This window comes from Crocodylus porosus, unplaced genomic scaffold, assembly GCF_001723895.1.
Source record: "Crocodylus porosus isolate Cpor-Errol unplaced genomic scaffold, CroPor_comp1, whole genome shotgun sequence".
Classification (NCBI taxonomy): Eukaryota; Metazoa; Chordata; order Crocodylia; family Crocodylidae; genus Crocodylus; species Crocodylus porosus.
In genome coordinates, this window is record NW_017728915.1 from 1,806,572 (window position 1) to 1,820,009 (window position 13,438).

Below are 13,438 nucleotides of genomic sequence, written 5' to 3' on the forward strand. Positions count from 1 at the left end.
CCCCCGACAGGTAGTTGGCTAGTTTAAATACAAAAGCAATGCAAGGGGGTGGGTGGTAGGGAAATAAGTTCTCCACCCCGTGGGCTCTTGTACACAGGTGGACATTACCACTCAAGAGTGGTGCCACCAAAGCAAGAGTCCTATCTGCCTGACAGGGTTTTGCAGCTTTCCTAAAAAGATAGCACTTCTTCCCATAAGGAAGCCTTGCAGCATATCTTTAACTAAGGCATCTGAGCTTGTTTGTTGCATGTCCATGCTATTCTTTAGAAAATGCTGTTTCTCCAAGCCCTGCAGATTGCCATCATTCTTTGCAAGTGCATTTCATTCCTTGCAATATTAGCCCAGTTACCTGGAAGAGCACTAATAATTTAATCTCTAATTACTCCAGCTGCAGACCACTGATTTGCAGAGCTTAGGGTCTGTAATGGAGCAGGCCATGGTCTCACCTTCCAGTTGGCTCCTATTGAAAATGTGCTTGCTCCTGCCTAGGTTGCAGCACTCTTTGACGTTTCTGCATGACTTTGTCAGCTGTTGCAGTCCCCTTGGTACTCTGGGGGTGGGGGTGGATGTGCTGTAGAGCTATGGTCCTATTGTGCCTGCCTCGGAACAGCATGAAGGGTTTCATCCTTTCTCTGCAAAGCCACTTGCTTCTGGATGAATTTGGAAGTGCTGCAGCCCTCTGCTTCAGTCTTCTGCCAAGACCCCTCCCACTTCAGAGACTTGGGGGAGGGAGGGCTTTGTGTGGCTCCTTTACTTGCCAAGGCCTTGATTTTCTGTCTGTAAGCAGTAAAAGGAATTCATCCAGGAGAGTGATCTTTCCTGATCCCAGCCACCTGACACAAGGGAAGGTCCCCATACCCGACAGGATCAGATACCTTCAGACTTCAGGAGCTGTTGGTTAGAAGAGTCCTGTCTCACCCTTGTTATTTCTCAGGCCAGCAAAAGTCGGTACTGGCCAGACAGGGGTCGTGGCACACATTATATGTAAGATGTGATTAACCACATGTTAAGGCAATTACTGGTGTGTCGATTCAAAGAATAAGATACAAAAATGTGTAGTAACTTGGTATAATAATACCTTTGTGGCTGATTCCTATCATACCTTTAACTGAATGTGTGGCCAGGCTGGGGCTTCACCCCAGAGGCTGGGAGCCACCTGAGCTGATGGGGCTCCCTGCTGTGGGAACTTGCTACTTGTGGGTGCAAGGGGAACCTAGGATCATGATCCCAGGCTCCCCTGCACTGGCAATAGTGTGATGGGATCTGATGCTGGATCCCACAGTTACATCTGGCAGATCCCTTCATTTTCATGTCTCTCAGGAGCCTAACTGCATTTTCCAGAATGGAGTGGAAAGCAATGCGTTTCCCATTCTGATGTTTTCACACATTCCCTCCCTTTTCTGTGTGTTTGCCCCAGCTGCTGAACAAGGGCACAGAGCACTACTCCTACCCTTGCACGCCCACTACCATGCTGCCGCGCAGCGCCTACTGGCACCACATCACCGGCTCACAGAACATCGCAGAATCCTCCAGTTATGCTGGTGAGTTTCTCCAGAGACCATCAGAGCAGCAGCCTTATGCTTTTCCCTGCCCCTTCTGCCTCTTGGGCTTCAGTCACCTGATCTGCATTCATCCAAGCACTTACCTCATCTCCTAGAGCTTGCTTACTGCTCCATAGGCCCTGTACATTGCTTGCTTTTCCCTGCCCCAATCCTTCACCTGACAGGGAGCACTTGTGAGGAGTATAGTGAGAGCCCTGCCTAATGCGAGACCCTCTCAGCCACTCCAACCTCAACTTCTTTTTGTGGGCTGCTGGGCTGGGTGTCAGAGCCATCTGCTACTAGTCACCCTCTCCCAATAGATGGCTCAGTGCTGAATGGTGCAGGAGCACTGGTTGTGAGAGAATCTCACGTTTAGTCTCCTCTTTCATCAGTGGGAGACAGTCTGAGGCGTGGTTTTGGTTCCTATGTTTTATTACAAAATAAGATGGTATAAGTCTGGTTTCTCTGCAGGGGAAGCGTACTCAGGGGCCCAGGCCAGCTCGGACACTGACCTCTTGAATAGGTTCATCTTGCTGAAGCCAAAGCCCTCCAAAAGCGACAAAAATGAGAGCAAAGAGTCTCAGTCTGCTTCTCAGTGAGTGACCCTTCTCTTGGTGAAGAGACCATGTTTAGTGGCTGGCATCTATGGAGAAAAGGGGTGCTGAAGTGTAAGAGACATTTATTTTTTCCAGCACCCCCTCCCTCCTTTACTGAGGGTGTTGAAGATGTGGGAAACCTCCCCGTCCTTGGAGAAGTTAATGGAGCTGCTTGCCATAGGGACAGAGAGTGAGAAAGCAGGAGATAGCCCCAGCTGTGCCATTCTGCCGGACTGAGTGTGAGGGGCAACACTACGGAAGAAGATGACTTGTTTGTTCTATGTTTAACTATTTTATAAATATATATTGCTTATACATATTCTATAATAAGAAACTTTCCTTCTCACATGAATGCAGCTTCCTTAGTCACTGAAGAGACTTTGGGAAGACACTAGAATTTTCTAAGTGTTTTGGGAGAGAGAGTCTTTCTTTTTCCAAGGTGGTGTCATGGGGCCTCCCACAGTCAAAACAGCATTTCTGGTACAAAGAAATGCCCCAGGATTTCCTCAGCATGACTCCATGTAGAACTGTTTTCTCAAATGGCTGAGGGGTTCAGGGCAATTGTTCAGCGGCAAATGAGTGCTGCAGTGGCACTGGCAAGAAAGCGGATGGTTCAGAAAGTCTTGTTCCCACTTGGCCTTTTCCTGAAGGGGCCAGAGGTACTCAAGCATCCCATATGCTTGTCTAAGTTGAAGAAAAGAGTTCCTTCCTGAACCCATTAGAGCTTTCCCTTGGAGAGAGGAACAAGTACTCGCAAGTCTAAGTAACAAGCTAATTTTGCACTTCTTGAAGATGATTACACACACACCTACGCAGGAGAATTGTGATGTCTCAGGAGAAACTGGTTTTCTTTCTGAACTGTGACTTCTGCACAAACTCTCCCCTGACTTTTGGAGGGAAGATTTTCACCCGGCTCTGGGAGGCTGGTTGAGCCTGTGGCCTGGGAGGTGTTTCACTTGATTATCTATATGCCATCTGTTCAAATCCTAGTAACAGAAGGCTGCAGCATGGCTTTCCCATTTACAAACCAATTATTTTTCCATGCAATGGAGTGTATGTGAGGGCTGGCTGGTTTTAGCACTGGCTGAGAACAGTATTGATGCCCTCAGCAAGTGGGAAAAGCTATGGAGTCGTCCTAGCTCCAGCACTGTTTTTTGCTGCCTAAATCAAACTGCCCCATCTACCTGTTTGGCACAGCCAGCCTTTTAGAGATGGCTTACTGCTGGAGGTATGTCTGCTTGATCTCCCTAGGTTGGTCCAGTTCCACCTGGGCGCATCCTGCCTGTTGTCACACCAAACTTTAAATTCTACTGGCAGGAGACTACTGATTGATCAGAAATACTCACCTCTCCAAGGCCCCCCATTATTGTTGCTTCCTTGTAGATGCTGATGGAGGAAGCCCCATTTTCTTTCCAATTACACATCCAACTGTGTCTCAAAGCCAGTGTTCAGAGGGCTGCTTGGTATCAGGAAGCCAATTTTTTTTCCAGCCTGTTTGGTCTCCTGGCTCCTCATTTGATACCAGTGGGTAACTGAAGTGAGAATCAGTGAAACACCTTGCACACAGAAGTTGGTTTTAATATGCTGAACTCAAAAGCAATTGATTTTATAGTTCTACTATTTATTGACTACCTTTTAAGAAGGGCTATCTTTTTATTGCAGTACAAACTTCAGTGTTTCCTTTGCTGTGTTTGTCTTTTTTTAAAGAAAAGCTCAAGGGTACTGTCTCTTTGGGGTTGGGAGCTTTGCAACTGTAGGAACCTATGGTCGAATCACCTGTAAATACTGTGTCTTGGTTCTGTGTAGATGATGTATAAGAGGGTGGGGACCTTCCAACCAAAGCTGCTGGAAAAGTCCTAGGACCTGATAGGACCAGCAACTGTCTAAATTGCCGTTCCAAACACCACTGAGTGCAGTGCTCATTCCCAGTGACATTTATCTGGAGCAACAGGAACCAGATGAGTTCAGTCCTAGGCCCCACACTGTATGGTACAGTGGGTAAGGTGAGTTAATATTTGTACTTTTTCACAGGCGAGAGATGATGTAACCTACTGTCATTTCCTTGCCTAAACTTCAGTCTGGCTGTCACAATTGCCCTGGATATTAGTTTCCACTTTAGGCACTAGGGTATAATCTGTGCTTCATTCAAACAACAGAAGATGCAATCCTCAGCTGCCATAAGCAGCAAGGCTCCCACGATGTCACACCAATATATGGCAGCTGGGTATGTGGCCCTGCATCTTTAAAATACAACTGAAGGGAGACTTTGTGTCTGAAGTGTAGAACAAGAAGCCAAGTTTGGCCAGTCTCCTGGTAGGCATGTTTGTTGGCATGGAGACAGAAAGCTTAGAGCTGTAAAAATGCTGAGACAGGTGAAAGCTTGAACGGGAGCAAGAGGAAACTAGGCTGTCTCAGGATTACATGGTGCGCAGGTGAGTTAAGCCAGGAAAAGACAGGATTTCGCATTTATTGCCAAAAATGTTTTGTTTGGGTTTGGTTTTTTTTAAAGGAATTGCTCAATCAATAAATGAACCTTACTGTTCCTGCATGTGTCTGTCCACAATCCTTGGACATTTGGGAGGGATGCTTTGCATTTGTATAGCTTGACACATGCCATTATTCTTGATCATCACAAGACATTTCCTAATGCTGTGAGGGCAATAAAAACCCACAGCTTTGTGTGAAGAGCTACTGCACCAGCAGTTCTAATGAAATTAAATCTTCAGCGTTTAAGGGGAGAAGACAGGCCTAGTTTGGCTTTTCCTTCCTTTTAGTGAGCTGCACTTATGCCTTGGGGAGGGGGGGAAAGGCCATGACTTCCTTCTTCTTAACTGCATCCCACACCTACCTCCCCACTCACCCAAACCTCAGTCTGTTGCCCCACCAGGAAGTTAGTGGCCTGCTCCCTGCAAGTATATTGACAGAAGGCTTAGCACCACTTGGAAACAGACAGCAGGGGGCTGTTTTCAGGTATTGAGCAGATGCAGTCAATGTGTGGCACTCTGCTGCAGCTTTCCCTAAGGTACTCTGTGGATGTGCCTTTGTCTAGGGCAGTGATTCTCAGCCAGGGTCTTGACACATTCTGACCTGCTGGGATCTTCCTGAATACTTTGCAACAGAAAAATGGTTCTATTATTTTCGTGTTGTCAGTGAAAACCAAGAGCTGGCATTTTCCAAGGGAGTCCCTTAGGTATAAGGACCCTCACTGGACTAAGGCCAGCAGTCATCCTTGTCCCACAACTAAGCCCTCTACACTGTGAAATACAAGCTAAGAGAAACATTTTAAAGGACTTGAAAATTACTGAGACATGTCTCAAATCCCATGAGAGATTCTGAAAGCTCCTAGTATCATATATGTAATAAATCATGCTTACAGTAAAGCTAGATAATAAATGAATTAAGATCTTCATTTAATTTTGGTCCTAACTGCTGCTTTTGGATAATCTCAAAACAAGCTTAGTTATTCTATCTCAGGGGTGGGCAATTAGTTCAGATGGAGGGCTGCTTACAGAGTTTTGGCAATCCATTGAAGGCTGCATGACAGGCAGCCGGGGCAGATCAATATCGATTTTCTAAGTTTTTTAGGGGACCTGTGGGCCGGATAGAATGACCTTGTGGGCCGCATCTGGCCCACAGGCTGTATTTTGCCCACCCATTTTATCTGCTTTCTTGCTTTATTGCCATTTCTTCTCCTAGGAACAGCATGAACTATTGCTTGTCAAAAATCCATTTATATTTCACTGAACAATAGACCAGACTGGATTCCAAGCAGGGCAAGGGACACATTTCTAGTATGGCTGAGGCAGCAGAGATTTGCAAGAGTAGTATAGGCTGGGAACCAAACTAGAAAAGCTGTGCTAAGAGCTTCTGTGGTTAGTCCTCTGGTGTTTCTTTCTACACCCTTCTGAGGGAGCTTTGGTCTCACCTTCCATAGGGACAGAAGCTAGGATAAAGTGGGCCTTAATAACAAGCCACTAAGGAAACTCCCAGAAGCCTTGATGATTTGCTGAGTGCCCAGCAGTCCCCAAAACCCAAGGGAAGCATAGATGCCCTTCTTGCTTCAACAGTGTGAATCATGAAGACAGGCAGTGTTGGCAATGAGACCCAGCTCTGCAAATGCGTTACCAGCAATCAGCCAGTCTCTGTTTTGTTACCTAGGTAATAGGTACATGTTCTTGTAGGCCCAACAGAGCATACAAGAACTGCAGCATTGGAAATGCCCCCTTCATAAGAGAAGCAGCTCACTCTGAAAGCACTTCAGAGAAAGAAAATGTTAAAGCTTGTCTTAAAGTATTGCTGGGGGGGGGGGTAGGGAGTTTCCAGAAACATTCAGCCACCGCAACTAGCAGCAGTCTGAGACGTGCTTAAGATCCAGCCCAAAGCCCAGGCTGCCTAGAACAGCAGGAGCTGCATATGTATTTGAAGCTGACTGAACCAGTGGTTTATTGACAGACTGCCATCCACCACACTCCCTGATGTAAAGCTTGCGCGTACAGCCTGCTCCAGAGGAGTCTTCAAATAAAGCTAAGCCACCTCAGCACATATAGTCTCCCTTGGAGCACTGCCTTCTGCAGCAGCTCAGCTCTGTTCAAACATATGCAGCGCGCTGCATTTTCGTTTAAGTGACAAGGCTACTGGAGGAGGAGGAGGAGGAGGGTTTGGTCTTAGAAGATAATGTCAAGAGCAGCAGAGAGCAGCACTCCCTCCAAAGCAGACCTTACTAAGTTAATATCTGCTAGAGAGAAGTAAATGATGTGACATTTCCCGCAGTCGCAGACAAGCTTTCAGGGAAGGCTAAACATAAGAAAAAGGCTTTATTCAGTACAGTCACAAACACAAACGAGAGAGGGCTATGTCTCTGACAGCCACAGAGCAGAGTACATGCTTCCAATGCCTGACATATGATCAGTGTCCAGCAAAGAACTAGGGTCATTTATGCATAAGCCGCCTCCTCCTCTCTGGGACAGTGAAAAAAGCAATGGGTACAGTTCTCGTCAGGGAGATCTGCATGCATAGCACTGTGCCCTGCTGGAAAGCCTCGCTCCCAGCCAGAGTGGCCTTCAGGCTCTAAAAATTACAGCAGATTCATCTGGGAGGTGGATAAAGGTGTCCATAAACATTACACAATGACAGCTCAGTGCTGGAAAGGGCTGAAGGGATTAAGATGAAAGGCTCAGCCAAGAAGCAACAGGGCTTCTAGCAGCCCCATTCCAAGGAAGGCCACAGGCAGTCCAGATCAGAGACTACAGCTTGAATACTTTGCACAATGGGAGGAGCTCCTGGAAAGGGACTGGGTTCAGTTTATGGTCAAGACGTCGCTCTGGATCTCGTGACTCAGCTGAGTTTGGAGGTCACTCAATTTCTTCTTCAGTCCAGAGAGTGCAGAGAGAACAATGGTCTCTGGCCGCAGGGACCCACAGGACTCGACATTGTAATAAAACCTGAGATCAGCAAAGGGATTAACAGTTATCTGACATCACACGGGAAAGCAAAGAGACGTTTCCCTGCAATGCATTTCCATCCTATTGTATTTCACTGTAGAGAGATCTCCTTGTCTGCTCCTGAGCACTAACCCTGCCTACTCACCATCTGGTTATCTGTCCTCTGCAATGAGAGTCCTATCTATGTTGGTGGTTACAATGTGGCTTGCAATTTCACAGTACTGCATATCACTTTAGAGATCTTTGTCCAGCAGTTTCTTTAGCTGATCACAGCTACCAGGCAACCCATCACAGTAAGATGGTGACTCTGGCTACTGCTATTTATTATTTGTCCTGAAGTAATTTCAGTGCTGGAAATGGAGATACCATTAAAGCAAATGCTTCATTGGACTGGAAAGCCCACATGATTTTGAACTCCCTTAAATCAACCCTTTCTCCTGCATCATGACATGATTCACTATTCTCAGTAGAGTCTCCCCCTCCTGGCCTCAAGTATCCTCACTGTCAGTGTGAGATCCCCTTTGGAGACCTCTTTCTATTGCTCTTAAGAATGTCTTTGTGCAACTAATACATGACCTACAGTACTTCTCTGCACTTGCTTGACCCCGTTGCTTCTCATCCTGTCCTGAAAGACGAGTAAAAAAAAAAAAAAAAAAATGATCCTCTGGCTTGTGTTACATTAGACATTTGTTAATCGCTTCTTCCTACCTCCGTGCCATTTCTACCACCTCTAGCAAACCCTTAATGACACTGTAACCTCCATGTTCATCCCAAAACACCACTTCCCAAAACCCCTCCACCAAAGAACTCTAGTTCCATACACAGTCTGGAAGACTCACTCTTATCTGAGTTGAGAACATGACCAAGGCCTACACTGCCACACCTATGGTTCCCACTCCTCAGTAACAGAGATTAGTCTCCTGTAACAGAGATTAGTCCCCCCCTCCCTCCCCCCCGTAGGCTGCAACTAAATCCCTCAGGAGCCTGCCAAATTGTTCTGAGAAGTCAACGGGCCAACATCACTTCAGACAGAATGCCCAGGCACTTTCAGGTAAGGTTTGGAAATGGTCTGCATCTTGCAGTGCTATGGCTTGGCTGGCATCCCGTGTCTTACCTCTCTGGTTTTCCATTAGGATCATAGGGAGCCTGGGCTTCATCTTCATCAATTTCAGAGTATTCACTCTTTGGCCTGAAATTGAACAGAACAGGTAAGTTAAGGACAGGAGGCCTCCCTTCACCTGACCATTCCCAGCCTGAGCTGCAGTGTCTGGTCTTGTGAGCTTGGACCTAAGGCACAGATATCAGACAGCTGAATGAATGGGAAAAGAATGGAGTTAGTGAATTTAGCTGTCTTAGAGGTAGAGAACTCCATCTAAGGGAAATCCATAACAAGGGTGAAAGCAGGACACAATGCCTCCAACAGATACAAGCCAACATGAGGGTATGTCACTTCTATCCTGGATCATGGTCAAAGATACATGCCAGAGCTTCTCCACCTGAGGGACAGGTACCAGAACGAGGGGTGCCAACATACCTGGTGCAGGAGAGGATGAAAAACATAGGAAACATTATTGAAAGAATCTAGCTTCCCCCACCTCCTCCCAGCCCCCACCACCTGCCATGCCTGCAGATCAAGTGACAATTGGCTCATTAGAAGGCACCCTTCTGTTCTTTCTAATGTAGCTTCCTATGGAGGCACCTCAGACATGCAGGGCTTCAGGAAGCAGTGTGGTGTCCTCAAGGTCCTAATTCCTGCAACTGCACTCAGCTCAGCCTTGGGTGGCAACAGATGCTTCATGCCCTGAGCAACAGATTTCCTTGGGCACACTGTGTGAGGGAGTCAGAAAGGGGATGAGGAATGGGGAAAAACCATAGCCAAGAAGGTGCTGAAATGGAGAAGGCGGTAAAGGTAGAAGGGATATAAAATGCACAGACAAACAAAATGACAACAGAGACTAGATGAAGAGCTTTACATGTGAGAGGTTGGCACATTCCTTGCAAACCCCTATTTTGAGTAACTTGGGGGATTAGAACATATTGATTGGAAATGATGTGAAAGGAAATTTGTTTATAGCAGACATATGTATATTAGCCTGTAAGTACTTAGAAAGGGAGATAAAAAGACATCAAACAAGTCTAGGCATTGTTCCATGCCAAATATCTCAAACTAAAGATAGCATTAACTGCACCAGCCCCTCTGTTTGGAGGAACAATGCAGGCACTGCAGGACCCCTACCTTTTCTTTCTCCTGAATTATGATTTTGAACTGTAAGCTATGGTATTACATTAATGTAGGGCTCTTGTGCACTTAATATAGAGCGTTTCCTCTGACAATCACACATGGTACTCAAATATCAGTCAGTCCTAATGCTACACTTAAATCAGAACATACCATTCCTCTGGTTTGGGGTACACTGTGTGCCTCAATGCATTGTCTGGGTCATACTCAAAGGCCACTCCTGCTGTGGGGTTCCATTTGGCGTGCTCCTTGCCGAAGCCCTTCTTGGCATAGGCTCGCAATCTCAGCTCCTGGCCTTTCCGTAACTTGACGATAAGGATATCTGAGAAAGGCATCACAAAGTCAATGTTTTTGGGAGAACAGCTGCAAAGGAGAAATAAGGACACAGTGGCATGGTTGCATTTCAGTCAGGAATGACTGGAGAGTTGTTAGCACACTAGGGATCTTATTGGAAGCCAGAAATCATTTAGTCTTAGAAGGGCTTATATATGCCTCCAAATAGTCTTGCAACACCCACCAAAATGAGCAGGATGTTGCAAGCTTGGACACAGACATGGTTCACCCCCTTGGCCTCAAGAGAAACTTTGGCATCTCTGCTGTATCACCCACTCATAAGTGAGACCTTTGGCTCAGAATGAACCCTCCTGACACCCATTAAGTCCAAATTAGCAGTAAATTCATGGTTTTTATCTGCTGACTGAAGCAAAAAATTTAACCATGAATACTGGTGTTTCTTAATAAACCATGGAAGTCAGACCCACACCTGCAACTGCCCAGGTAAAAGAACTAGTGGCCTGGTTCAAACAGCTCAAAAGAAAAATCAATTTCTTTCTGCAGCTCTTTTCTGAAAAATCACTTACCATCCTGCTCCACATAGTCATTGGGATCATTGTCTCTGCTTCGCGATGTCACCTATACAGATAAAAAAAGAGAGGAGGTTGGGTGGGGGCCAGTCATTACAAATAGAATAAGTCTCTAATGAGTTATTCATTGCAAGGACTACAAATTCAGTGAGCCCCCTGAACTCTGGTGAATAATTAGGGTAATCACAGCAAGGCTGGTGATTTAGTAAGGAATGGCCAGTCAGATTAGTATTTCTTCCAGTGGGCTATCCTGTATAGGATGAACAAGGGTACAGTCTGTTGGCTAAATGTAGCCTGTAGAGTTTTGTAGTGTGGCACAGAGCTCCTCTAACACAGATTGAGCCTGCAGGCTACAGGGACTGTAGCCTTGGCATAATTAACGCTGCACTGCTGCTCAGATAAAAAGCAGCGTCCACAGGCCAGAACTATGTTTTAAACAGAAACACAGCTGTGGTCTGGCTCTATTTTGTATCCTCTGGGGCTACACATAAGTTACTGATGCAGCCTGTTATGGAGTCTCCTTAACTTGTAATATTATGAGGACTCACTCCACTACATCTCTTCAAATCCACTCCATTTGGATTCTCTCAGGCCTAGCAAGAACCACATGGTACTGACATGACAGCTGAGCTACTGCTTTATCTAGCATTGCTGAGAATGCAGTGATCATGAGCAGCTGAATTCCCCACTGAAGGTGAGATGCTTAAGAAAGCCCCAATGGAAACTGTAGATGATGTAAAGTTGAGGCAATTGAGGAAGAAAATGGTAGTGGATGATCTAAGGGTGCATGCTCCTGATATGGAAGGGAAGATGACTAGGAAACACTAACATACTGCAAGGATGAGTAGCATATAAGTGAGACATTGTCAGTAGGAGTCTGGCTGTTTCTGTTTGTAGAAAGGATAGACAGACTTGACAGACTAGCAATGAGAGCATTGTACTAACTGGTATAACCCTGGGGTTGTTGGAGATAAGATCACGGGATGTCACATGCCGAGTCTGGTCTTCATTACAGCGGACATCAAGGGTAAATTCCACAGAACACTCTGGACAAAACTCATCACATGTGCAATCCTAGGGAGACCCGGAAAAGAGTCATGATCAGCAGCGATCCAGGTTTTCCATTTCCCACAGAAAAACGGAAAAAACACAAGGATTTCCTCTTTTACTGAGAAAAGTGCGGATTTTTCATTTTAAACAGAAACAAGGATTTTGCTCTTTTGCAAAGAGCTTTCTACAGGCTGGTAGAGTTCCAGCCTGCAAAGGGCTAGGGGGAACAGGAGGAGGGTGGTCAGGCAGCAGGCACCATGTACATGCACACGGCCGCCAGGCAGTCTGAAGAGCAGCTACCACAGGTTAAGTGGTGGGGTGGGAATTGAGGCCCCCATAGGGAGCGTTGGGCAGGGCTGGGACTGCTGCTGCCCAGCTGGGTGATGCTTGGGTCTGCAATGTGCAGCTCCCGGGCCCCAGCGAGAAGTGGGACTGGGCTGCAGGTAGCTCATTTGTGGAGCAGGACTGGCTCTCCACCATTGTGCATGCTCCCAGGGGATTGGGGTGGGGGGGTCATGTGCCCCCCAGATCTGTGTGCAGGGCAGGGGCAGGGTGCCTGCTGCAGGCTTGGGCTTCCCGCTCTGCTGACCTCTCCTGGGGCCTCTACAGCCTGGTGGGCAGGACCTGGCATGGCAGGGCAGAACAGGAACAGAGTGGGGAAGCTCACTGTCGCTGCTACAAGCCCTGTGCTGCCCTGGCAACGTGCCCCCTGCCCTCCCTGGAGCAGCACCGTGGGGTTGCGCCCACACTGGCAGCAGGGGCAAGGGGCAGCAGGACCCAACAGGCTATAGCTGGAGGGGTACCAGCAGGGCCGAGGAGCTATGAATGGTGAGTGAGGGCCCAGGGGATTTTGGGTGGGGAATGAGGGACACCAACAGGGGTAGGAGGGCTGTGGGTTGGTAGTGAGGGGCTTGGACCTGCATCCTACTGAGCTAAGGGGTCAGGGGGAGCTCTGATTTTCCATGATAAAAAGCCCAAAATCAAATACCAAAATTTATAGGTACTTGGAACTTATTTTACTGTAGTGACTGAGGCACTGGTAGGCTTCCAAATTGATTTAAAATTGTAAATATATGAATAAAACATTGTGTTCAATTGAGATATAAATACAGTGGTGTTTCATTTTAGTCACGGATTTTGAGGTTTTTATCAGAGAATTAACTATTTTTTATTACGGAAAACCGCACCAAAACTCTACCAACACAAATCTGTATTGCCATCAGGCACTGTGTCCCACCTCCTTCCTGTCAATGAGAGCTTGGAATATCCTTAAACTCACCCTGGAGTATTGCATCTTATCCACAATGTCATCACTGGTGAGAGGGATCAGACCTGGTGAGACAGAGAAGATCATTAGGGAAAGCCCAAAAGACACCATGAAATAAGTCAGTGTGCCATGGCACAAAAGTGTGCCATCAGAAATGAACAGGTGTGCCTCAGAATTTTGCCATGGCAATGAGCTACAACAGGTGAGGATGGGGAATGCCTTAACAGGTATGTGGCAGAAAATTTTTATTAATGTAAGTGTACCTTGGGCTGGAAAAGGTTGGGAAACGTTCAAATAAGTACTACCAAAGGACCCCTGACACTCCAAGTGGGAACAGCAGAGATGAAAGGCTCTTTGAGTCTCATCACCAGGGATCCTGGTTTTCTCTGATTAAAACTTGCAAATTCTCTGATTAAAAACCCAAAATCCGTGATAAAAATT

The 13,438-nt window shown here is 46.6% G+C and overlaps 2 protein-coding genes and 1 long non-coding RNA gene across 10 annotated transcripts in view; 1 reads left to right on the top strand and 2 right to left on the bottom strand.

Annotated features, from left to right (window-relative positions):
• LOC109310409 overlaps positions 1-2,818 on the bottom strand; it is an 11,314-nt gene extending 8,496 nt beyond the window's left edge. The window contains exon 1 of the long non-coding RNA XR_002101199.1: positions 2,732-2,818. This is a non-coding gene — a long non-coding RNA (uncharacterized LOC109310409). The remainder of the gene's footprint in view (positions 1-2,731) is intronic.
• The window catches only part of DOK4 (docking protein 4), a 43,419-nt gene extending 38,740 nt beyond the window's left edge, over positions 1-4,679 (top strand). For 5 of the 8 annotated variants that reach the window (XM_019535508.1, XM_019535509.1, XM_019535507.1 and 2 more), the window contains 2 exons: positions 1,418-1,541; positions 2,013-4,679. In XM_019535508.1, coding sequence (XP_019391053.1) covers positions 1,418-1,541; positions 2,013-2,140 — 252 coding nt within the window. In that variant the 3' untranslated portion in view covers positions 2,141-4,679. The remainder of the gene's footprint in view (positions 1-1,417; positions 1,542-2,012) is intronic. The other 3 variants (XM_019535512.1, XM_019535514.1, XM_019535515.1) reach the window with 1 other exon arrangement.
• A 2,250-nt stretch (positions 4,680-6,929) lies between these two features.
• POLR2C (RNA polymerase II subunit C) overlaps positions 6,930-13,438 on the bottom strand; it is a 10,161-nt gene continuing 3,652 nt past the window's right edge. The window contains exons 4-9 of the mRNA XM_019535516.1: positions 13,010-13,062; positions 11,626-11,754; positions 10,678-10,729; positions 9,971-10,139; positions 8,693-8,767; positions 6,930-7,578 (exon numbers count right to left, since the gene is read on the bottom strand). Coding sequence (XP_019391061.1) covers positions 7,434-7,578; positions 8,693-8,767; positions 9,971-10,139; positions 10,678-10,729; positions 11,626-11,754; positions 13,010-13,062 — 623 coding nt within the window. The 3' untranslated portion in view covers positions 6,930-7,433. The remainder of the gene's footprint in view (positions 7,579-8,692; positions 8,768-9,970; positions 10,140-10,677; positions 10,730-11,625; positions 11,755-13,009; positions 13,063-13,438) is intronic.